Genomic DNA, 27,240 nt, shown 5'->3' with positions numbered 1-27,240 from the left:
CTCAAACTCAAATAAGTCTCTTTGATCACTACACACAGTCAGCGCTTAGTCGAAACAGACAATTCTCCATTACGGCCATGAGGGACCTTGTGAAAGCCCTTGTAATCTCTCGTCATCTCATCAGAAAACATGCTGACTCGTTCTCCATCTCTCCCTCTCTCTGTTTCTCTATCCTTCTTTCTCTATTCTGAATATCTCTACTCCTTCAATCCCCCTCTCTCAATCACTTTGTCTCTCTCATATTCTCTCTCTCTCTCACAGAGACTATTGTATGTGAAGAAACTCACACACAGCTACACAAGGCGCAGAATTCTCTGCGAGGGTTTGGGACAGGTTCCTGCTAATGATTTCTCTGAGTTCCAGGCTCCTTGGGTGCATGTTCCGGGGGACTGCTGGCCGTGAAGATCACCTTACTAACCCTGTGGCTCGGAGCCTTGGGGTGTACATTCTTCTGCTGCAACAAAAAGACCAGTTACGTGCAGGGATTGTGGATAGAGATGATGGGGGGGTTGGAAGTGATGGTGAAGGGGGAATAGGGCTGATGGTGATGGGAGGAATAGAGGTGATGGAAATGGAGGGATGGGGTGATGGTGATGGGAGGAATAGAGGTGATGGTGACAGGGACATAGGGGTGATGGTGCTGGAAGGGATAGAGGTGATGGTGATGGGGAATAGAGCTGATGGAGGGATAAAGGTGATGGTGATGGAGGGACAGAGGTGATGGTGATGGAGGTACAGAGGTGATGGTGATGGAGAGATAGAGGTGATGGTGATGGAGGGATAAAGGTGATGGTGATGGAGGGACAGAGGTGATGGTGATGGAGGTACAGAGGTGATGGTGATGGAGCGATAGATGTGATGGTGATGGAGAGATAGAGGTGATGGTGATGGAGGGATAGAGGTTATGGTGATGGAGTGATAGAGGTGATGGTGATGGAGGGATAGACGTTATGGTGATGGGAGGGATAGAGGTGATGGTGATGGAGGGATAGAGGTGATGGTGATGGAGAGATAGACGTGATGGTGATGGAGGGATAGAGGTTATGGTGATGGAGAGATAGATGTAATGGTGATGGAGAGATAGAGGTGATGGTGATGGAGAGATAGAGGTTATGGTGATGGGAGAGATAGAGGTGATGGTGATGGAGTGATAGAGGTGATGGTGATGGAGGGACAGAGGTGATGGTGATGGAGAGATAGACGTGATGGTGATGGAGGGATAGAGGTTATGGTGATGGAGAGATAGATGTAATGGTGATGGAGAGATAGAGGTGATGGTGATGGAGGGACAGAGGTGATGGTGATGGAGGGATAGAGGTTATGGTGATGGAGGGATAGAGGTTATGGTGATGGGAGGGATAGAGGTGATGGTGATGGAGGGATAAAGGTGATGGTGATGGAGGGATAGAGGTGATGGTGATGGAGGGATAGAGGTGATGGTGATGGAGGGATAGAGGTTATGGTGATGGAGAGATAGATGTAATGGTGATGGAGAGATAGAGGTGATGGTGATGGAGGGACAGAGGTGATGGTGATGGAGAGATAGAGGTGATGGTGATGGAGGGATGGGGTGATGGTGATGGAGGGATAGAGGTGATGGTGATGGGAGGGATAGATGTGATGGTGATGGAGAGATAGAGGTGATGGTGATGGAGGGACAGAGGTTATGGTGATGGGAGGGATAGAGGTGATGGTGATGGAGGGATAGAGGTGATGGTGATGGAGGGATAGAGGTTATGGTGATGGGAGGGATAGAGGTGATGGTGATGGAGGGATAGAGGTGATGGTGATGGAGGGATAGAGGTTATGGTGATGGGAGGGATAGAGGTGATGGTGATGGGAGGGATAGAGGTGATGGTGATGGAGGGATAGAGGTGATGGTGATGGAGAGATAGAGGTTATGGTGATGGGAGGGATAGAGGTGATGGTGATGGAGAGATAGAGGTTATGGTGATGGGAGGGATAGAGGTGATGGTGATGGGAGGGATAGAGGTGATGGTGATGGGAGGGATAGAGGTGATGGTGATGGAGGGATGGGGTGATGGTGATGGAGGGACAGAGGTTATGGTGATGGGAGGGATAGAGGTGATGGTGATGGGAGGGATAGAGGTGATGGTGATGGAGGGATAGAGGTTATGGTGATGGGAGGGATAGAGGTGATGGTGATGGAGGGATAGAGGTGATGGTGATGGAGGGATAGAGGTTATGGTGATGGGAGGGATAGAGGTGATGGTGATGGGAGGGATAGAGGTGATGGTGATGGAGAGATAGAGGTGATGGTGATGGAGGGATAGAGGTTATGGTGATGGGAGGGATAGAGGTGATGGTGATGGAGGGATAGAGGTGATGGTGATGGAGGGATAGAGGTTATGGTGATGGGAGGGATAGAGGTGATGGTGATGGGAGGGATAGAGGTGATGGTGATGGAGGGATAGAGGTGATGGTGATGGAGAGATAGAGGTTATGGTGATGGGAGGGATAGAGGTGATGGTGATGGAGGGATGGGGTGATGGTGATGGAGGGATAGAGGTGATGGTGATGGAGAGATAGAGGTGATGGTGATGGGAGGGATAGAGGTTATGGTGATGGGAGGGATAGAGGTGATGGTGATGGAGGGATGGGGTGATGGTGATGGAGGGATAGAGGTGATGGTGATGGAGAGATAGAGGTGATGGTGATGGGAGGGATAGAGGTGATGGTGATGGAGGGATAGAGGTGATGGTGATGGAGGGATAGAGGTTATGGTGATGGAGAGATAGAGGTTATGGTGATGGGAGGGATAGAGGTGATGGTGATGGAGAGATAGACGTGATGGTGATGGAGGGATAGAGGTTATGGTGATGGAGGGATAGAGGTGATGGTGATGGAGAGATAGAGGTGATGGTGATGGGAGGGATAGAGGTGATGGTGATGGAGAGATAGAGGTTATGGTGATGGGAGGGATAGAGGTGATGGTGATGGAGAGATAGACGTGATGGTGATGGAGTGATAGAGGTGATGGTGATGGAGCGATAGATGTGATGGTGATGGAGGGATAAAGGTGATGGTGATGGAGAGATAGAGGTGATGGTGATGGAGCGATAGATGTGATGGTGATGGAGGGATAAAGGTGATGGTGATGGAGAGATAGAGGTGATGGTGATGGAGAGATAGAGGTTATGGTGATGGGAGGGATAGAGGTGATGGTGATGGAGGGACAGAGGTGATGGTGATGGAGAGATAGAGGTTATGGTGATGGAGGGACAGAGGTGATGGTGATGGAGGGATAAAGGTGATGGTGATGGAGAGATAGAGGTTATGGTGATGGGAGGGATAGAGGTGATGGTGATGGAGAGATAGAGGTTATGGTGATGGGAGGGATAGAGGTGATGGTGATGGAGAGATAGAGGTTATGGTGATGGGAGGGATAGAGGTGATGGTGATGGAGAGATAGACGTGATGGTGATGGAGTGATAGAGGTGATGGTGATGGAGCGATAGATGTGATGGTGATGGAGGGATAAAGGTGATGGTGATGGAGAGATAGAGGTGATGGTGATGGAGGGATAAAGGTGATGGTGATGGAGAGATAGAGGTGATGGTGATGGAGAGATAGAGGTAATGGTGATGGATTGATAAAGGTTATGGGGATAGAGGTGATGAAGAGATAGTAGTGATGAGAAGGATAGAGGTGATGGTGATGGGAGAGATAGACGTGATGGTGATGGAGGGATAAAGGTGATGGTGATGGAGAGATAGAGGTGATGGTGATGGAGAGATAGAGGTAATGGTGATGGATTGATAAAGGTTATGGGGATAGAGGTGATGAAGAGATAGTAGTGATGAGAAGGATAGAGGTGATGGTGATGGGAGAGATAGACGTGATGGTGATGGAGGGATAAAGGTGATGGTGATGGAGAGATAGAGGTGATGGTGATGGAGAGATAGAGGTAATGGTGATGGATTGATAAAGGTTATGGGGATAGAGGTGATGAAGAGATAGTAGTGATGAGAAGGATAGAGGTGATGGTGATGGGAGAGATAGACGTGATGGTGATGGAGAGATAGAGGTGATGGTGATGGAGAGATAGAGGTAATGGTGATGGATTGATAAAGGTTATGGGGATAGAGGTGATGAAGAGATAGTAGTGATGAGAAGGATAGAGGTGATGGTGATGGGAGAGATAGACGTGATGGTGATGGAGGGATAAAGGTGATGGGAGGAACAGAGGTGATGGAAGGATAGAGATGATGGAGGGATAGAGGTGATGGTGATGGGGAATAGAGGGGATGGAGGGATAAAGGTGATGGTGATGGAGGGACAGAGGTGATGGTGATGGAGGAACAGAGGTGATGGTGATGGAGCGATAGATGTGATGGTGATGGAGAGATAGAGGTGATGGTGATGGAGAGATAGAGGTAATGGTGATGGATTGATAAAGGTTATGGGGATAGACGTGATGAAGAGATAGTAGTGATGAGAAGGATAGAGGTGATGGTGATGGAGGGATAGAGGTGATGAAGAGATAGAGATGACGGGAGCGGTAGAGGTGATGGGAGGGTTGGAGGTGATGGAAGGGGTGGAGGTGACCGGAGGGTAGAGATGACGGGTGTGGTAGAGGTGACGGGAGGGGTAGAGGTGATGGGAGGGGTAGGGGTGATGGACGGGTAAAGGTGATGAGAAGGTAGTGGTAATGGAGGGGTAGAGGTGATGGGAGGGATAGAGATGATAGAGGGGTAGAGGTGAGGGAGGGGTAGGGGTGATGGACGGGTAAAGGTGATGAGAAGGTAGTGGTAATGGAGGGATAGAGATGATGGGAGGTGTAGAGGTGATAGAGGGGTAGAGGTGAGGGAGGGGTAGTGGTGTTGGGAGGGTTAGAGGTGATGGGAGAGATAGAGGTGATGAGACGGGTATTGGTGATGGAAGGGGTAGTGGTGATGGGAGGGGTAGCTGTGATGGGAGAGGTAGCACTGTGTTAAGGAATTGATGGTGGGTGACTGGGCACAATAACTGTAGGCATGATTTTGAATTCCACTTCAGCATCTGGATACTGAAATGTTTTTGGATAGTTCAGGGGTGGTAGAATGTCTCAGTCCAGCAGAGTGCTGACTGGGGTAAACTCAAAGTTGGTTAGACAGTGTCACAGAGTGATATAGGTGAGGGTCACAGGGTGTTGTAGGTGAGGAGTGAGGATCACAGAGTGAAATAGGTGAAGAGCGAGGGTCATAGGTGAGCTAGGGGATGGAGGGTGTGATTGTCAGTGTGCGGTACATGGGGAATGTTCAAGTGGGTCAGAGTGAGGTAGATGGTCGGAGGGAGGGAAATCTACCTGCCTTGGCTGTGGGCATTAACTGCCCCTCTGTCTCTCCTGATCCAGGTCAGAAGGCTACAGTAAAGCATACCAAAGGTAAGGAGATTACTCTCGTCTCATCACGTTCAGTAACCGCTCCCCCAATACGTGTGTCAGGATCTGCTTGTGGATGGTGTGGCAGGGGTCTGCCTGCCCATTTCTCTATCCCTGTGGGTGTCCTACATCCCTCACCTCTGGTCTGATGATACTCCTGCACTGCAGCAGAATTTCCCTTGCCAGAGTAGCCCAGTCACTCAGGGTACCACAAAGTTAGGGTATCACAGTGGTTAGAGCGGCTCCGTTCCGGTCCCTGATCTCTGGGCTCGATCCCACCTCTGTCTTGCCTCCCTATGTTTGTCTGTTCTCTCTGGGATCTCTTCTGCTCTGATTTGTGCAGATATTTGTCAGTACACAGGGCCCATAGTATTGTCAGTGATTTCCACACCCCCCCCAACGCCCATCCAAACCACAATCTATTTCACCCTCTACCATCAGGCAGGAGGTGCAGTACCATTAGGTTCAGAACTGTTTGGATGGGAAACAGCTTCTTCCCCCAGGCCATGAGACGACTCAACTCCCTGCCACTACCCAGGTCTCATCGTGTAGAAGGTTCCAGTCTTATTGAACTGTTTATTTTTTAACTTGTGTCATTAATGCTCCTGATTATTTGTTAATTTTCTTGTGGTAATATTATTTTGTGTATTATTGTGTGTGAGTTATATGTACTGTGTTGTGTTGTGTGTGAGTTATATGTACTGTGTTGTGTTGTGTGTGAGTTATATGTACTGTGTGTTGTGTGTGAATTATATGTACTGTGTTGTGTTGTGTGTGAGTTATAGTTACTGTGTGTTGTGTGTGAGTTATATGTACTGTGTTGTGTTGTGTTGTGTGTGAGTTATATGTACTGTGTTGTGTGTGAGTTATATGTATTGTGTTGTGTTGTGTGTGAGTTATATCTACTGTAGGGAGTGTAGTACAATGCAGAGAGACATTGATAGGATGCAGAAGTGGGCTGAGAAGTAGCAGATGGAGTTCAACCCAGAGAAGTGTGAGGTGGTACACTTTGGAAGGACAAACTCCAAGGCAGAGTACAAAGTAAGTGACAGGATACTTGGTAGTGTGGAGGAGCAGAGGGATCTGGAGGTACATGTCTACAGATCCCTGAAAGTCGCCTCACAGCTAGATAGGGTAGTTAAGAATGCTTATGGAGTGTTAGCTTTCATAAGTCGAGGGACAGAGTCACAGGGTACTTACTCACTCTTCCTTCAGTTAGTCCTGACGAAGGGTCTCGGCCTGAAACGTCGACTGCGCCTCTTTCTATAGATGCTGCTTGGCCTGCTGCGTTCACCAGCAACTTTGATGTATGTTGCAACTCTATAAAACTCTGGTTAGGCCACACTTGGAGAACTGTGTCCAGTTCTGGTCACCTCACTATAGGAAGGATATGGAAGCATTGGAAAGGGTACAGAGGAGAACTACCAGGATGCTGCCTGGTTTAGAGAGTATGCATTATGATCAGAGATTAAGGGACCTAGGGCTTTACTCTCTGGAGAGAAGGAGGATGAGAGGAGACATGGTAGAGGTATACAAGATATTAAGAGGAATAGATAGAGTAGACAGCCAGCACCTCTTCCCCAGGGCACCACTGCTCAATACAAGAGGACATGGCTTTAAGGTAAGGGGTGGGAAGTTCAAGGGAGATATTAGAGGAAGGTTTTTTACTCAGAGAGTGTTGGTGCGTGGAATGCACTGCCTGAGTCAGTGGTGGAGGCAGATACACTAGTGAAATTTAAGAGACTGCTAGACAGGTATATGGAGGAAATTAAGGTGGGAGGCAGGGTTTAAGGGTCGGCACAACATTGTGGTCCGAAGGGCCTGTACTGTGCTGTACTACTCTATGTTGTACTGTGTTGTGTTGTGTATGAGTTATATGTACCGTGTTGTGTGCGAGTTATATGTACCGTGTTGTGTGCGAGTTATATGTACTGTGTTGTGTTGTGCATGAGTTATATATACTAAGTTGTGTGGTGTGTGAGTTCTATGTACCGTGTTGTGTGCGAGTTATATGTACTGTGTTGTGTGAGAGTTATATGTACTGTGTTGTGTGTGAGTTAAATGTACTGTGTGGTGTTGTGTGCGAGTTATATGTACTGTGTTGTGCACCTTGTTCCAGAGGAACATTGTTTCATTTGGCTGTATACATGTTTATGGTTGTATGACAATAATCTGAACTTGAACACATTCCAAAGAGGTTGGGCTTGGCAGAGTATCACCTACTGTGATCTGTCCTAATGTGAGAATTATGTGATAAATTATGTGCCTGGAATTAATTAGGTTTGTACTGCAACTGACACAAACTCAAAGGGACGAATGTCCTTTTTCTTTATCATGAGATAATACATGGCATGGAAATATTGAATTTGTGAATAGCAAGGAATTGGTAAAAGTGGAGAACGTGAAACTTCAGAAGAAAAGCTAAAAGAAAACACGTTATCCTTGCAGAGTGAGACTGCAGAGATCAGGGAGTCAGACGGACCTGAGTGTCCCACTGCAGACTGCAGAGGGCTGACAGAGGTGTGAGGATCAGTGTGCTGTGGCCATGCTCCACTTACATCCCGGCACTACTGGCCTCCCTAAGTAAGGAAAGGGTGTTAAATGTAACAAGTTTATTGTCCTGCGTACAGTTACACGTATGCAATGAAATCTTACTTTCAGCATAATTAATTAATTTAGAGCAGTACAGGCACCTTTGGCCCTTCGAGCTGAGCTACTCCCCATTTAATCACAGGACAATTCACAATGACCAATTAACCCACTAACCAGTATGTCTTTGGACTGTGGGAGGAAAGTCACATGTTACACAGAGAGGACGTAATAACTCCTTACAGGGGGTGCCGGGAATGACCTCTGAACTCCGATGCCCTGAACTGTAATAGCATCATGCTAACCTCTACGCTACTGTGGTGTCTGCATCACTGGCACAGGGAATCATATTTGCAACACTCAGAAGAAAAACATAAATTGGACATAAATTATTTATCATGTGTACATCGAAACATACAGGACTGAAATGTGCTGCTTGTGTTAACCACCAACACAGCTGAGGATGTGCGGGGGCAGCCTGCAAGTGTGGCCACACATCCAGCACCAGCATAGTTACCCACAATGTTCGGAAGAACAACAGAGAACACAGCAAGCAACAAAATAAGCCCCTTTCCTCGCTTCCACCCATACACCAGTCTCCTAATCCCAAGACTGTCTGAATTCTTTAGCCTCCGGCCTGTAACAGACTTGGATTCAGAGATGGACCTGCAGCCATGGGGCCTTTGACTACCCCAGAAGATTGGTAGAGATTCGCTCTGGACTTCCAAACTTCTGAACTGGTCCTTGGGTCTTGATGCTCAGCATCGACCACAGGATTTGTTGATTCCCAAAAACCATAAGAATAAATTATATACTTTCTTTAAAAGAAAGGACACAATTGGAACAATAAAAAATCCATTTTAGTGAGAGGTGATCTAAGTGGTTGTGGGGATGAGGTTTGTGCTGGTGGGGGCAGATCACCATAAGACATTAGGAGCAGAACTGGGCTATTTTATCATAGCTGACTTATTTTCCCCCTCAACTCCATTCTCCAGCCTTCTCCCTATAATCTTTGACACACTAACCAAGCTCCACTTTAAATATATTCCATGCCTTGGGCCTCCACAGCCATCTGTGATAATAACTTCCACAGATTCACTGTGGTATGTTTGTAACCCAAAACATAAAACTAATCGAAAGCAAAACATGGAGCCAGAGTAATGCGCAGGGTCTCCACTTTTACTTTTAGTGAGGTACATCATGGTGGCGTGATGTCGTGTGCCATTCATATACTTTTACATATAACCCGTAATGAATTATGTAAACAACAAAGAATGCTTCATCAAACATTAATAGCTATAAACTCCAACTCAAAAGAGAATGCATCTCAATTATATACACATAATACCACACAATACAGCTATTATACAGATATCTACGGCATAGTACATTGTCCCATTCAGGCCTAAAGATTTAATTGTTGTGGAGGATTTCTTTCTCTTGTGACATAATGTGGTTCCTGATGAGATGGGGGGGGGTGGGTCACTCTGCTTGGCAGGTGAGATATGAGCCTATGGAACAATCTCAGGTTCTGGGACCTCCTCTATGGTGGTTGTAAGAGTTGACTCTGGAATTGCAGGAGGTGGTCTGACAGATCTGGACAACTTTCCTCTCTAATAATTGACTACTCTTCTCAACTGATTGACGTGATCTTCGGATGATATCAGACACAATTTTCACTCTACAGGAGAGTGATCCAGTTCTGTCCTTAATCTTTCCAACTACCCATGTTTGATCACCTCTGTAGTCCCTCATCAGAACAGCTTGTCCAGAAGTGAAACAGTGAACCTCCTTGTTTGAGAAGCCCTCAGCCTGTCTCAGCTGATGGTCTACATACTCCTTCAGATAATGAGTTTGAGGAGATCCAAGTGTGAATATGAGGGACATTCCAGGATCAGCTTAGCTGGGGAGTTGTTGGTTGTGGAGTGTGTGGCATTGTGATATGCAAGGGGGAAATTTGTGAGCTTCTGATTCAGCGTCTGTGTAGTGTGTTGCACTGACAGTGTGTACTTTAGACTGGACAAACCTCCCCACCAGCCCATTTGTAGCTGTGGTACAGGACAGATGTAATATGCCTTATTCTATTCATTGTCAGGAACGACTGAAACTGTTCCACAACAAACTATGGTCCATTGTCACTAATTCAATGTTCTGGAACACCAGTCCTTGACAAGAAGCTGCTCAACACTTTAACAGTGTGTGAGGCTGGAGTGGAGGCTATTGGGAGCAGTTCCGGCCACTTTGTAGCTACATCCGCGACCATCGTGAAATGTGCCCACATGAATGTTCAGCAAAATCCACATGAATTCTCCGCCAGGCCAATGAAGGCCATTCCCAGGGATGGAGAGACACTGTTCTTGGCATTTTCTGGACGTGTTGGCATCAGGAACTGCTGCTGGATCTGCTGATCTATCAGGCCACCAGACAAAAGCTTCGAGCCAACACTTTCACTTTGACCACACCTAGATGACCAGCATGTCACTCCTCCAACATTTTAGCTCTCAGCTTGGATGGTACAACAACTTTCAATCCCAAAAAGGCAAAAGGCAACCCTGTCAAGGGCAAGTTCATCCCCATGTTGTTAAAAATGGGGAAACTGGAATTTCTGCTGCCGGGGAATTATAGGCCGGTTAGCCTAACGTCGGTGGTGGGGAAACTGCTGGAGTCAGTTATCAAGGATGTGATAACAGCACATTTGGAAAGCGGTGAAATGATCGGACAAAGTCAGCATGGATTTGTGAAAGGAAAATCATGTCTGACGAATCTCATAGAATTTTTTGAGGATGTAACTAGTAGAGTGGATAGGGGAGAACCAGTGGATGTGGTATATTTGGATTTTCAAAAGGCTTTTGACAAGGTCCCACATAGGAGATTAGTGTGCAAACTTAAAGCACACGGTATTGGGGGTAAGGTATTGGTGTGGGTGGAGAATTGGTTAGCAGACAGGAAGCAAAGAGTGGGAATAAACGGGACCTTTTCAGAATGGCAGGCGGTGACTAGTGGGGTACCGCAAGGCTCAGTGCTGGGACCCCAGTTGTTTACAATATATATTAATGACTTGGATGAGGGAATTAAATGCAGCATCTCCAAGTTTGCGGATGACACGAAGCTGGGTGGCAGTGTTAGCAGTGAGGAGGATGCTAAGAGGATGCAGGGTGACTTGGATAGGTTGGGTGAGTGGGCAAACTCATGGCAGATGCAATTTAATGTGGATAAATGTGAAGTTATCCACTTTGGTGGCAAAAATAGGAAAACAGATTATTATCTGAATGGTGGCCGATTAGGAAAAGGGGAGGTGCAACGAGACCTGGGTGTCATTATACACCAGTCATTGAAAGTGGGCATGCAGGTACAGCAGGCGGTGAAAAAGGCGAACGGTATGCTGGCATTTATAGCGAGAGGATTCGAGTACAGGAGCAGGGAGGTACTACTGCAGTTGTACAAGGCCTTGGTGAGACCACACCTGGAGTATTGTGTGCAGTTTTGGTCCCCTAATCTGAGGAAAGACATCTTTGCCATAGAGGGAGTACAAAGAAGGTTCACCAGATTGATTCCTGGGATGGCAGGTCTTTCATATGAAGAAAGACTGGATGAACTGGGCTTGTACTCGTTGGAATTTAGAAGATTGAGGGGGGATCTGATTGAAACGTATAAGATCCTAAAGGGATTGGACAGGCTAGATGCGGGAAGATTGTTCCCGATGTTGGGGAGGTCTAGAACGAGGGGTCACAGTTTGAGGATAGAGGGGAAGCCTTTTAGGACCGAGGTTAGGAAAAACTTCTTCACACAGAGAGTGGTGAATCTGTGGAATTCTCTGCCACAGCAAACTGTTGAGGCCAGTTCATTAGCTATGTTTAAAAGGAAGTTAGATATGGCCCTTGTGGCTACAGGGGTCAGGGGGTATGGAGGGAAGGCTGGGTTCTGAGTTGGATGATCAGCCATGATCATAATAAATGGCGGTGCAGGCTCGAAGGGCCGAATGGCCTACTCCTGCACCTATTTTCTATGTTTCTATGTTTCTATATTCCAGCCTTTTTGGGTTGCCATGTAGACTTGAGACAGTGTGAGGCCTTTTCTAGTTTCTCTTTGGATCATCTCTGCCGTCATAGGGAGAGGTTTGATTTGCATTAGGGAGAATACGTCAAGAGGAGTGTCCTCCTTTGTAATTTTTCCCGGAATTTCCTTTTCCAAGGATAAACAGGACAATCCATCAGCATTTCCATGATTAGTGTCCTCTTCAATTTGATCTTGTAATCTTGTTTCTTGGGCTCCAAGAATCAGAACCCATCTCAGCATTTGTTCTGCTGCTGGTAGTAGAACACCCTTCTGTGGATTGAAAATGGACACCAGTGGTTGATGATCAGTAACGAGGGTAAACTCTCTCCATACAAGTACTGGCTGAAATGTTTTACACCCCAAACCAGATTCAAGGCCTCTCTGATAATTTGTGTCTAATTTTCCTCTACAATGGTAAGGGAGCATGATGCAAAGCCTGTGGAGCGTTCACTTCCATCGCTCATAACATGTGGCATGATGACACCTATGCTGTAAGGTGAGACATCACAGACAAGCTTCACTGTGTGAATACAATTCCTGATGTCATCATTCCCTTTACCTTTTGGAAAGCCACCTCACACTGTTTTTTCCATTGCCATTTCTTCCAAATCTGTAGTAATGAGTTCAAGGGGTGGAGAAAACTAGCCAGGTTTAACTGGAACTTGTTATATAACAGATCCCTGAAAAGGACTGCAACTGTGACACTTCCTTTGGCCTAGAGGCATCCACACTACTTGAATTTTCTCAACACACTTGTGCAAGTACTTGTGCGTCAATGGTGTGACCACAGTAAGTGATGATAGGTTTAAATAATTCACACTTGTTGTGTTATGTGCTGAGCTCATAATCTTCAAACCTTTTTAACAATGTCTCGAGATTTTGGAGAAGTTCCTTGTCATCCTTACCAGTAACAATGATGGGATCCAGGTAATACCAAATCTCTGGGCAGACTTGTAGCAGAAGTCTATAGCTTTTGGCCAGAGCACCAAAAATCAGCCTATTTTAGCGACAAAGCCCTTTGTGAGTGTTTATGGTGAGAAACACTTTGGACTCTTCATCTGTAGGTAGACCTCAGCTAAGTCCGCTTTGCTGGAGAATTTCCCTCCAGAACGGCTTGCAAAGATATCCTCTAAAGCTTGGAACAAATTCCTACAGCCTCCATGCAACCTAGCTCACTGGCTACTTCGTCACAAATGGTATATGAGGGGTGATTGATAACTTTGTGGCCTAAGGTAGAAGGAGTCAATTTTAGAAAACCCAGCACATTTATTTTTCCTACATTTACACACTTAGTCCAGCTGTCGCGGAGCATACCGATCCCTTCCTTGTAGAGGTTGGCGTCTTGGACTTCCAGAAGTGGTCTACAGCAGGGGTGATTGATAAGTTTGTGGCCTAAAGTAGAAGGAGATGAGGAGACACTTCAAACTTTCTGCATTTTCACTGAAAGAGTTGAACTTCACGTGCATGGAATGAGAGCTGTATAACACATCTTCTTCTACCTTAACCACAAATTTATCCATCACGCCTGCTGTGGACCACTTCTACAAAGAAGGGATCCATATGCTCCACGACCACTGGACTAAGTGTGTACATGTAGGAGGGGACTATATTGAAAAATAAATGTGCTAGGTTTTCTAAAATTGACTCCTTCTACCTTTGGCCACGAACTTACCAATCACCTCTCGTCAGGATCCGAACACGCTTTGTAAAACATGGTGTGACTTTTTTATTTAGTGCTATTTTGCCCTTGAAATGTTTGAGTTTTGCAGTGCCATCCTTGAACACTGCTGTGGCATCATCCAGTACCTTCCTTAATTTGCTTTCAGTTGACTCCATTGCAGGGGATGTGGCATATGGATGGATCTTCAATCAAGTTGCGGTTGTCTCAGCCCCACAATGCTGATCTTCCTCTTTTTACCACATACAACCCAATGTGGCATGGTGGTGGTTGTATTTTACTGTGATGAGTGTCATTCCCACAGGAATTATCTTTTCTCAAATACGACTTCTAGTTGGATATCTGCAGACTTCAGTTCCATATCTTTGAAATACCGTTCAAACTCATTTTGTGGGATGACTGAAACAGCCGAGACAGTGTCCAATTCTATTTTAATTAATTTGCCGTTCGCTTCTGATGTGAGCCATGTTGCTTGTCTATTGTTAGATTTCACATTGTAAATCTCAAGGCTTCTCGCACCTGTGTCACTCTCACCACTATCAGATTTTTTAAATCAGCATGCAGATTAGTGCTCTGAAACTGCAACTTGACTTTTTATATTTTTCTCTTCCCTGTGCCAGACATGCTCTTCGTGTGTGTTGTATTTCTGCAAGTTTCACCTTTAAAGCTGCATTGGTCTGGTGTATGTGATCCCCTACCACAACGGTAACAGTCTGGTCAGTCTGGTTTCTGTTTAGATGTTGCAATTTTGCTCATGCTTATTTTCATTCCTGCTTGCAACTCAATTGTATCTCTGTCTGCTGTTTCCATGAAACAGCAACTTCACCTTCTCTTTTAAATGTGAATTGTGCTTCGGTTAGGAGCTATTTTTAATGCTCTTTTGTAAGATTCCACAAACTAAATGATTTCTTGGTGGCAATCACTGAAATGACAATGCTGAGACAATTTTTAAAATTCAACGACATAAGCCAAAATAGACTTCCCTTCCTTCAATTCCGCTTATGAAACCTAAAGTATTCTGAAGCAACAATGGTTTCTGTTCTAAATGTTCCTGCATTACTTTCACAATACCAGCAAGACTAACTTTGGCTGGCTTGGTTGGAGCAGTTAAACTTCCAGACAAAAACTGTATGTTCTTCCACCAATTGCACTCAGCAAAACTTGCACTCATTTCTCATTGGCTATTTCGTTTGCTTCAAAATTCTGCTCAATTTGTTCAGTATACAATATCCAGTTATCTGTTGTGCAATCAAACATGTCTGTCTTTCCAATGCAGACGGCCATTTCTGCTTTTTTAAAATTACTATTATTTTTACCCAATACTCACTATTTGTGAACTCATTAATTTTTTTCCATTTTCATTCTTTATTTTAACTCAACCGTCTCTCTCCTTTTCCGAAGAGACTAATGTTTCACTTTTTTCTAACTCAACAATCTCTCTCCTCCTGCAAAGAAAAAACGCGCTGCACATCAAAGTTAGGTAGTTGCCTTGGGTTTGTTTTAAAATTTACTGGTCACCGCTGTTATGTTTTGTAACTCCAAAGCATAAAACAAATTGAAGGGAAAGCATGATCTGCAGGTCATGTGTACCCTCTTCATTTTTACTTTTAGTGAGGTGCGTATATATGATGCAGTGGCATGATGACGTATGTCATTCTCATACTTTTACATATAACCCATAATAAATTATGTAAACAACAAAGAATGACATTATAGCTACAATATTACTCAAATATTACTGAAATAAAAATAACAACAGACTGCCCTCTGGCTAAAGAAATTCTTCCTCCTCTCTGTTCTAAATGGACAACCCTGTGTTCTGAGGCAGAGTGGAGTTGAGTGTAGGGGGACAAGTGGACAAGGGATCCCTACAAAAAGTGGAAAGATGCGCTCGGTGGTGGGATCCCTTTGGAGATGGCAGAAGTTATGGAGAATTATGTGCTGGACGAGGTGGTAGGAGAGGACAAGACGAACCCAATCCCTGGTGTGGCAGTGGGAGGATGGGCTGAGGACAAACGTGTGCAAAATGGAAAATCTGTGGTTGAGGGCAGCATTGATATAACCATATAACAATTACAGCACGGAACCAGGCCATCTTGGCCCATCTAGTCCATGTCAAACTCTTACTCTCACCTCGTCCCACCGACCTGCACTCAGCCCATAACCCTCCATTCCTTTCCTGTCCATATAGCTGTCCAGTTTAACTTTAAATGACAACATCAAACCTGTCTCAACCACTTCTTCTGGAAGCTCGTTCCACACAGCTACCACTCTCTGAGTAAAGAAGTTCCCCCTCATGTTACCTCTAAACGTTTGCCCTTTAACTCTCAATTCATGTCCTCTTGTTTAAATCTCCCCTACTCTCAATGGAAAAAGCCCATCCACGTCAACTCTATCTATCCCCCTCATAATTTTAAATACCTCTATCAAGTCCCCGCTGAACCTTCTACGCTCCAAAGAATAAAGACCTAACTTGTTCAACCTTTCTCTGTAACTTAGGAGATGAAGCCCAGGCAACATTTTAGTAAATCTGCACTGTACTCTCTCGATTTTATTGACATCTTTCCTTTAATTCGGTGACCATAAATGGACAAAATACTCCAAATTTGGCCTCACCAATGCCATATACAATTTTAACATTACATCCCAACTCCTATACTCAATGCTCTGATAATAAAGACCAGCATACCAAAAGCTTTCTTCACCACCCTATCCACATGAGATTCCACCTTCAGGGAACTATGCACCATTATTCCTAGATCCCTCTGTTCTACTGCATTCTTCAATGCCCTACCATTTACCATGTATGTCCTATTTTGATTAGCCCTACCAAAATGTAACACCTCACACTTATCAGCATTAAACTCCATCTGCCATCTTTCAGCCCACTCTTCTAACTGGCCTAAATCTCTCTGCAAGCTTTGAAAACCTACTTCATTATCCACAACACCACCTATCTTAGTATCATCTGCATACTTACTAATCCAATTTACCACCCCATCATCTAGATCATTAATATATATGACAAACAACTTTGCACCTAGTACAGATCCATGAGGCACACCACTAGACACCGGCCTCCAATCTGACACACAGTTATCCACCACTACTCTCTGGCGTCTCCCATCTAGCCACTGCTGAATCCATTTTACTACTTCGATATTAATGCCTAACGATTGAACCTTCCTAACTAACCTTCCATGTGGAACCTTTTCAAAGGCCTTACTGAAGTCCATATAGACAACATCCACCGCTTTACCCTCGTCAACTTTCCTAATAGCCTCTTCAAAAAATTCAATAAGATTTGTCAAACATGACCTTCCACGCACAAATCCATGTTGACTGTTGCTAATCAGACCCTGTCTATCCAGATAATTATAAATACCATCTCTAAGAATACCTTCCATCAATTTACCCACCACTGACGTCAAACTCACAGGACTGACGTCAAACTCACAGGCCGATAATTGCTAGGTTTACTCTTAGAACCCTTTTTAAACAATGAAACCACATGAGCAATACGCCAATCCCCCGGCGACATCCCCATTTCTAATGACTTTTGAAATATTTCTGTCAGAGCCCCTGCTATTTCCACACTAACTTCCCTCAAGGTCCTAGGGAATATCTTGTCCGGACGTGGAGACTTATCCACTTTTATATTCCTTAAAAGCGCAAGGACTTCCACTTCTTTAATCAGCATACTTTCCCTAACTAGCCTTCTTGTTTCCTTTACCTTAAACAATTCAATATCCTTCTGATGGTGGAGGAAGGGAAACCTTTTTCTTCAAAGGAGGACATCTCAGATTCCTGGAATGAAAAGCCTCAACATGAGAGCAGATGTGGTGGAGATGTGACTGAGAGAAGGGAATGGCATTTTATTGTATCCACACACATTCTCACTCTCTCAGGCAGATGTGGCGGAGATGTGACTGAGAGAATGGCATTTTATTGTATCCACACACATTCTCACTCTCTCAGGCAGATGTGGTGGAGATGTGACTGAGAGAAGGGAATGGCATTTTATTGTATCCACACACATTCTCACTCTCTCAGGCAGATGTGGCGGAGATGTGACTGAGAGAAGGGAATGGCATTTTTACAAGTGCCAGAGACAGAGACAGTGAGATCGAGAAAGGGGAGAGAGTTGTCAGAAATAGACCAGGTAAATTTGAGGGCAGGGTGGAAGTTAGAGGCAAAGTTGATGAAAACGCAAACTCAGCATAGGTGCAGGAACAGCCCCAGTACAGTTGTTGATGTAGCATAGGAAGAGTTGGAAGAGTTAATTCTGCTGCTGTTTACAAGGGTGAGAAGGGACTGAAGAAAAATTAGTGTAATCTCGAGACACTACCCTTCTTGCAAACTGCTTTTTCTGAAAGCTCCCACTGGAACTGCTATGGAAAGAAAAACTTCACACAAAATTTTAAAAGTTAGAAGTTTCTTTCCCCGGGCGGTTAATCTGCAGGAAAATAGAGATCCAGAGCACCACTGTTTAAAAACAAGAACCAGAGCACCACTGTTTAAAAAAAACAAGAACCAGAGCACCGCTGTTTAAAAACAACAAGAATCAGAGCACCGCTGTTTAAAAAAAACAAGAACCAGAGCACCACTGTTTAAAAAAACACAAGAACCAGAGCACCACTGTTTAAAAAAACACAAGAACCAGAGCACCACTGTTTAAAAAAAACACAAGAACCAGAGCACCACTGTTTAAAAAAAACAAGAACCAGAGCACCACTGTTTAAAAAAAAACACAAGAACCAGAGCACCGCTGTTTAAAAAAAACAACAAGAACCAGAGCACCGCTGTTTAAAAAAACAAGAACCAGAGCACCACTGTTTAAAAAAACACAAGAACCAGAGCACCGCTGTTTAAAAAAAACAAGAACCAGAGCACCACTGTTTTAAAAAAAAAACAACAAGAACCAGAGCACCACTGTTTAAAAAACCAAGAAGCAGAGCACCACTGTTTAAAAAAACAAAACCAGAGCACCACTGTTTAAAAACAACAAGAACCAGAGCACCACTGATTAAAAAACACAAGAACCAGAGCACCACTGTTTAAAAAAACAACAAGAACCAATGCTATTAGTTTCAATATAATTATGAAGAAGGATAGGGCTGGACCTCGGGTTGAGAATTTTTAATTGGAGAAAGGTTAACTTTGAAGAGATGAGAAAGGATTTAGAAGGAGTGGATTGGGACAATTTGTTTTATGGGAGGAATGTAATACAGAAATGGATAGAAACCATAGAAACTACAGCACAGAAACAGGCCTTTTGGCCCTTCTTGGCTGTGCCAAACCATTTTCTGCCTAGTCCCACTGACCTGCACACGGACCATATCCCTCCATACACCTCCCATCCATGTATCTGTCCAATTTATTCTTAAATGTTAAAAAAGAACCCGCATTTACCACCTCATCTGGCAGCTCATTCCACACTCCCACCACTCTCTGTGTGAAGAAGCCCCCCCTAATGTTCCCTTTAAACTTTTCCCCCCTCACCCTTAACCCATGTCCTCTGGTTTTTTTTCTCCCCTTGCCTCAGTGGAAAAAGCCTGCTTGCATTCACTCTATCTATACCCATCATAATTTTATATATCTCTATCATTTTATATCCCCTCATTCTTCTACACTCCAGGGAATAAAGTCCTAACCTATTCAACCTTTCTCTGTAACTGAGTTTCTCAAGTCCTGGCAACATCCTTGTAAACCTTCTCTGCACTCTTTCAACCTTATTTATATCCTTCCTGTAATTTGGTAACCAAAACTGAACACAATACTCCAGATTGGGCCTCACCAATGCCTTATACAACCTCATCATAACATTCCAGCTCTTAGACTCAATACTTTGATTAATAAAGGCCAATGTACCAAAAGCTCTCTTTACGACCCTATCTACCTGTGACGCCACTTTTAGGGAATTTTGTACCTGCATTCCCAGATCCCTCTGTTCCACTGCACTCCTCAGTGCCTTACCATTAACCCTGTATGTTCTACCTTGGTTTGTCCTTCCAACGTGCAATACCTCACATTTGTCTGTATTAAACTCCATCTGCCATTTTTCAGCCCATTTTCCCAGTTGGTCCAAGTCCCTCTGCAGGCTCTGAAAACCGTCCTCACTGTCTACTACACCTCCAATCTTTGTATCATCAAGTTTGCTGATCCAATTTACCACGTTATCATTGATATAGATGACAAATAACAATGGACCCAGCACTGATCCCTGTGGCACACCACTAGTCACAGGCCTCCACTCGGAGAAGCAATTCTCTACTACCACTCTCTGGCTTCTTCCATTGAGCCAATGTCTAATCCAATTTACCACCTCTCCATGTACACCTAGCGACTGAATTTTCCTAACTAACCTCCCATGCGGGACCTTGTCAAAGGCCTTACTGAAGTCCATGTAGACAATATCCACTGCCTTCCCTTCATCCACTTTCCTGGTAACCTCCTTGAAAAACTCCAATAGATTGGTCAAACATGACCTACCACACACAAAGCCATGTTGACTCTCCCTAATAAGTCCCTGTCTATCCAAATGCTTATAGATTCTGTCTCTTATTACTCCCTCCAATAACTTACCTACTACCGACGTTAAACTTACTGGCCTCTAATTTCCTGGATTACTTTTCGATCCTTTTTTAAACAACGGAACAACATGAGCCACTCTCCAATCCTCCGGCACCTCACCTGTAGACAGCGACATTTTAAATATTTCTGCCAGGGCCCCTGCAATTTCAACACTAGTCTCCTTCAAGGTCCAAGGGATGTCAATTAAATGTGAAATTTTAAGCGTACAGGATCTTTATGTTCCAATTAGGTTGAAAGGAAAGGTTAAAAGTTTGAGAGAGCCATGGTTTTCAAGGGATATTGGAAACTTGGTTCGGAAAAAGAGAGATATCTACAATAAATATAGGCAGCATGGAGTAAATAAGGTGCTTGAGAAATATAAAGAATGTAAAAAGAATCTTAGAAAGAAATTAGAAAAGCTAAAAGAAGATATGAGGTTGCTTTGGCAAGTAAGGTGAAAATAAGTCCCAAGGGTTTCTACCACTATATTAATAGCAAAAGGATAGTGAGGGATAAAATTGGTCCCTTAGAGAATCAGAGTGGACAGCTATGTGTGGAGCCAAAAGAGATGGGGAAGATTCTGAACAATTTCTTTTCTTCAGTATTCACTAAGGAGAAGAATATTGAAGTGTGTAAGGTAAGGGAAACAGGTAGGGAAGTTATGGAAACTATGATGATTAAAGAAGAGGAAGTACTGGAGCTTTTAAGGAATATAAAAGTGGATAAGTCTGTGGGTCCTGACAGGATATTCCCTAGGACCTTGAGGGAAGATCCTAAAGGGATTGGACAGGCTAGATGCAGGAAGATTGTTCCCGATGTTGGGGAAGTCCAGAACGAGGGGTCACAGTTTGAGGATAGAGGGGAAGCCTTTTAGGACCGAGATTAGGAAAAACTTCTTCACACAGGGAGTGGTGAATCTGTGGAATTCTCTGCCACAGGAAACAGTTGAGGCCAGTTCATTGGCTATATTTAAGAGGGAGTTAGATATGGCCCTTGTGGCTACGGTGGTCAGAGGGTATGGAGGGAAGGCTGGGGCGGGGTTCTGAGTTGGAGGATCAGCCATGATCATAATAAATGGCGGTGCAGGCTCAAAGGGCCGAATGGCCTACTCCTGCACCTATTTTCTATGTCTATGTTAAGTTAGTGTGGAAATAGCAGAGGCTCTGACAGAAATATTTCAAATGTCATCAGAAACAGGGATGGTGCCAGAGGATTGGCGTATTGCTCATGTTGTTCCATTGTTTAAAAAGGGTTCTAAGAGTAAACCTAGACATCAGTGGTGGGTAAAGTGATAGAAAGTATTCTTAGAGATGGTATATATAATTATCTGGATAGACAGGGTCTGATTAGGAACAGTCAACTTGGATTTGTGCGCGGAAGGTCATGTTTGACAAATCTTATTGAATTTTTTGAAGAGGTTACTAGGAAAGTTGACGAGGGTAAAGTGGTGGATGTTGTCTATATGGACTTCAGTAAGGCCTTTGACAAGGTCCCACACGGAAGATTAGTTAGGAAGGTTCAATCGTTAGGTATTAATATTAAAGTAGTAAAATGGATTCAGCAGTGGCTGGATGGGAGACGCCAGAGAGTAGTGGTGGATAACTGTTTGTCAGATTGGAGACCGGTGTCTAGTGGTGTGCCTCAGGGATCTGTACTAGGTCCAACGTTATTTGTCGTATACATTAATGATCTGGATGATGGGGTGGTAAATTGGATGAGTGAGTGCGCAGATGATACTAAGATAGGTGGTGTTGTGGATAATGAAGTAGGTTTTCAAAGCTTGCAGAGAGATTTAGGCCAGTTAGAAGAGTGGGCTGAAAGATGGCAGATGGAATTTAATGATGAAAAATGTGAGGTGCTACATTTTGGTAGGGCTAATCAAAATAGGACATACATGGTAAATGGTCGGGCATTAAAGGATGCTGTAGAACAGAGGGAACTAGGAATAATGGTGCATAGTTCCCTGAAGGTGGAATCTCATGTGGATAGGGTGGTGAAGAAAGCTTTTGGTATGCTGGCCTTTATTAATCAGAACATTGAGTACAGGAGTTGGGATGTAATGTTGAAATTGTACAGGGCATTGGTGAGGCCAAATTTGGAGTATTGTGTACAGTTTTGGTCACCAAATTATAGGAAAGATGTCAATATAATAGAGAGAGTACAGAGAAGATTTACTTGGATGTTACCTGGGTTTCATCACCTAAGTTACAGAGAAAGATTGAACAAGTTGGGTCTTTATTCTTTGGAACATAGAAGGTTGAGGGGGGACTTGATAGAGGTATTTAAAATTATGAGGGGGATTGATAGAGTTGACATGGATAGGCTTTTTCCATTGAGAGTGGGGGGGATTCAAACAAGAAGACATGAGTTGATAGTTAAAGGGCAATAGTTTAGGGGTAACATGAGGGAGAACTTCTTTACTCAGAGAGTGGTAACTGTGTGGAACGAGCTTCCAGCAGAAGTGGTTGAGGCAGGATCGATGTTGTTGTTAAAGTTAAATTGGATAGATATATGGACAGGAAAGGAATGGAGGGTTATGGGCTGAGCGCAGGTCGGTGGGACTATGTGAGAGTAAGAGTTCGGCACAGTCTAGAAGTGCCAAGATGGCCTGTTTCCATGCTGTAATTGTAATATGTTATATGGTTATAACAAGAGCACCACTGTTTAAGTACAAGAGGTTGCCCATTTCCTACTAAGATGACGAGCAACTTTCTTTCCTATGGAGGAGAAGAAGGCTTTGAGGTGGACAGCGCAGTAGCAAAATGATATCACAGCACGAAGTATCTTGGTTAAGGTGTAGGAGGTGATCAGAGGCGTAGATTGAGTGGATAACCAGAGACATTCAGGCCATGCCATGCCACACAGGCCATGCTCTCTTCTTGCTACTACCATCAGGCAAGAGGCACAGGAAGGTGTCTTTGGTCCCACACCACCGGGTTCAGGAATAGTTATTACCCTTTAAACATCAGGTTCCTGAATTGGTGTGGATTGTGGATAACTTTATTTATTTCAACTCTAAACTGATTCCACAACCTATGGACAGTTTCCTGGACTCCATAACTCATGCCCTTGGCATTTATGTATGTATGTATCTATCCATGTATCTATCTATCTAACCATGTGTCCATCCATCTATCCATGTATCTATCTATCTCCATAGAATGGGCCAGTGAAGGAGTGGAGCTTTGAGGAGAAGAGGCGGAGGACAAGCTTGCTCGCAGTTAGTCTTTACAATGCCTCCTGAGATGGTGATGTGCCTCTCATGTGAGATGTGGCAGTCTTAGGGGAACTCCCCTCTCCCGCAGAGTCACATTTGCCAGAAGTGCATACAGCTGGGCGATCTGGAAGACCGTGTAAGGAATCTGGAGCAGCAGCTGGATGACCTTCCACTCATAAGGGAGAATGAGGCAGTCATAGATGAGAGCTACAGGGAGGTAGTCACACCTAGGCTGTCGGAAGCAGGTCATTGGGTGACAGTCGGAGGGGGGAAAGCGAAGGTGAGCAGACGGGTAGTGCAGAGCACCCCTGTAGCCATTCCCCTGAATAATAAGTTTACTGTCCTGGATACTGTTGGCGGGGACGACCGACCAGGTGTGAGCCACGGTGGCAGGGCCTCCAGCACTGAGTCTAACCCTGTAGTGCAGAAGGGTGGGACGGAGAAGAGGAGAGCTGTCGTCATTGGAGACTCTATAGTCGGGGGTGCAGACAGGAGATTTTGTGGACGTGAGAAGGACACCCGCATGGTTTCTTGCCTCCTGAGTGCCAGGGCCCGGGATGTCTCTGACCGGGTGCACGACATCCTGGTACGAGAGGGAAAGCAACCAGAAGTCGTGATACATGTTGGGACCAACAACATAGGCAGGAAGAGGGATGAGGTCCTGAAGTGTGAGTTTCGGGAATCATGCGTAGCTGAGGAGTTGGTGCAGGGAGCAGGTTTTTAGATTTTTAGATCATTGGGATCTCTACTGGGGAAGGTGGGACCTGTACGGATTGGATGGGTTGCACCTGAACTCGAGGGGGAGCAATATCCTTGCAGGTAGGTTTGCTAGCATGGTTCGGGAGGGTTTAAACTAATTTGCGAGGGGGATGGGGCCCAGAGCGATAGAGCAGTGAAAGAAGTGCATGGAGTAAAGCCAGATCTAACATACAGAGAGGCTTTGAGGAAAGAGAAGCAGAATAAATGGTGTAAAGACAGTAAGGTAGAAGGGCTGAAATGTGTGTACCTCAATGCAAGAAGCATCAGGAACAAAGGTGATGAACTGAGAGCTTGGATACATACATGGAATTATGATGTAGTGGCCATTACAGAGACTTGGCTGGCACCAGGGCAGGAATGGATTCTCAATATTCCTGGATTTCAGTGCTTTAAAAGGGATAGAGAGGGCAGAAAATGGGGAGGAGGGGTGGCATTACTGGTCAGGGATACTATTACAGATACAGAAAGGGTGGGTAATGTAGCAGGATCCTCTTTTGAGTCAATATGGGTGGAAGTCAGGAACAGGAAGGGAGCAGTTACTCTATTGGGGGTATTCGATAGGCCCCCTGGTAGCAGCAGAGATACAGAGGAGCAGATTGGGAGGCAGATTTTGGAAAGGTGCAAAAATAACAGGGTTGTTATCATGGGTGACTTTAACTTCCCTAATATTGATTGGCACCTGATTAGCTCCAAGGGTTTAGATGGGGCAGAGTTTGTTAAGTGTGTCCAGGATGGATTCCTGTCACAGTATGTGGACAGGCCGACCAGGGGGAATGCCATACTAGATCTAGTACTGAACCGGTCATGAACCGGGTCAGGTCACAGATCTCTCAGTGGGTGAGCATCTGGGGGACAGTAACCACCGCTCCCTGGCCTTTATAATTATCATGGAAAAGGATAGAATCAAAGAGGACAGGAAAATTTTTAATTGGGGATTAGAGATAAAGGTGGGAAGATGTGCCTGGAGTCTTTGGAAGTGAGCGAGGTCCTTAATGAATATTTCTCTTCGGTATTCACCAATGAGAGGGAACTTGATGATGGTGAGGACAATATGAGTGAGGCTGATGTTCTGGAGCATGTTGATATTAAGGGAGAGGAGGTGTTGGAGTTGTTAAAATACATTAGGACAGATAAGTCCCCGGGGCCTAACGGAATATTCCCCAGGCTGCTCCACAAGGCGAGAGAAGAGATTGCTGAGCCTCTGGCTAGGGTCTTTATGTCCTCGTTGTCCACAGGAATGATACCGGAGGATTGGAGGGAGGTGAATGTTGTTTCCTTGTTCAAAAAAGGTAGTAGGGATAGTCCGGGTAATTATAGACCAGTGAGCCTTACGTCTGTGGTGGGAAAGCTGTTGGAAAAGATTCTTAGAGATAGGATCTACAGGCATTTAGAGAATCATGGTCTGCTCAGGGACAGTCAGCATGGCTTTGTGAAGGGCAGATCGTGTCTAACAAGCCTGATAGAGTTCTTTGAGGAGGTGACCAGGCATATAGATGAGGGTAGTGCAGTGGATGTGATCGATATGGATTTTAGTAAGGCATTTGACAAGGTTCTACATGGTAGGCTTATTCAGAAAGTTAGAAGGCATGAGACCCAGGGAAGTTTGGCCCGGTGGATTCAGAATTGGCTTGTCTGCAGAAGGCAGAGGGTCGTGGTGGAGGGAGTACATTCAGATTGGAGGATTGTGACTAGTGATGTCCCAGAAGGATCTGTTCTGGGACCTCTACTTTTCGTGATTTTTATTAACAACCTGGATGTGGGGGTAGAAGGGTGGGTTGGCAAGTTTGCAGATAACACAAAGGTTGGTGGTGTTGCAGATAGTGTAGAGGATTGTCAAAGATTGCAGAGAGACATTGATAGGATGCAGAAGTGGGCTGAGAAGTGGCAGATGGAGTTCAACCCGGAGAAGTGTGAGGTGGTACACTTTGGAAGGACAAACTCCGAGGCAGAGTACAAAGTAAATGGCAGAATACTTGGTAGTGTGGAGGAGCAGAGGGATCCCGGGGTACATGTCCACAGATCCCTGAAAGTTGCCTCACAGGTGGATAGGGTAGTTAAGAAAGCTTATGGGGTGTTAGCTTTCATAAGTCAAGGGATAGAGTATAAGAGTCGCGATGTAATGATGCAGCTCTATAAAACTCTGGTTAGGCCACACTTGGAGAACTGTGTCCAGTTCTGGTCACCTCACTATAGGAAGGATGTGGAAGCATTGGAAAGGGTACAGAGGAGATTTACCAGGATGCTGCCTGGTTTAGAAAGTATGCATTATGATCAGAGATTAAGGGAGCTAGGGCTTTACTCTTTGGAGAGAAGGAGGATGAGAGGAGACATGTTAGAGGTGTACAAGATAAGAGGAATAGATAGAGTGGATAGCCAGCGCCTCTTCCCCAGGGCACCACTGCTCAATACAAGAGGACATGGCTTTAAGGTAAGGGGTGGGAAGTTCAAGGGGGATATTGGAGGAAGGTTTTTTACTCAGAGAGTGGTTGGTGTGTGGAATGCACTGCCTGAGTCAGTGGTGGAGGCAGATACACTGGTGATATTTAAGAGACTACTAGACAGGTATATGGAGGAATTTAAGGTGGGGGCTTATATGGGAGGCAGGGTTTGAGGATCAGCACAACATTGTGGGCTGAAGGGCCTGTACTTTGCTGTACTATCCTATGTTCTATGTTCTATCTATTTATTTATTTATATTTGTATTTGCATTTTCTCAGTTGGTCCTCGTTTGCACATTAGTTGCTTGTCAACCTGTTTCTGCGGGGTTTTTCACTGATCCGATTTTGTTTCATTGTTCTACTGTGAATGCCTGCAAGAAAATGAATCTCACTGTTGTATTTGGTGACATGTATGTACTTTGATAATAAATTTACCTTGAATTTTGAATTCTCTCCCAGAGCAGAAAAGGGGTTATAATTTTTGGGTGAATGGAGGAAAGTTTAGGGGGATGGCAGAGGTAGTTTTTTTTACACAGAGAGTGGTGGG

The 27,240-nt window shown here is 44.7% G+C and overlaps 1 protein-coding gene across 1 annotated transcript in view; it reads left to right on the top strand.

Annotated features, from left to right (window-relative positions):
• The window catches only part of LOC134343514 (uncharacterized), a 60,444-nt gene that overhangs the window by 29,487 nt on the left and 3,717 nt on the right, over nt 1-27,240 (top strand). Inside the window, exons 3-4 of the mRNA XM_063042246.1 lie at nt 364-471; nt 5,357-5,386. Coding sequence (XP_062898316.1) covers nt 364-471; nt 5,357-5,386 — 138 coding nt within the window. The remainder of the gene's footprint in view (nt 1-363; nt 472-5,356; nt 5,387-27,240) is intronic.

This window comes from Mobula hypostoma, chromosome 3 (assembly GCF_963921235.1).
Source record: "Mobula hypostoma chromosome 3, sMobHyp1.1, whole genome shotgun sequence".
Classification (NCBI taxonomy): domain Eukaryota; kingdom Metazoa; phylum Chordata; class Chondrichthyes; order Myliobatiformes; family Myliobatidae; genus Mobula; species Mobula hypostoma.
Note: the sequence above shows the minus strand (reverse complement) of the source record. Positions and strands in the feature narration are given on the sequence as shown.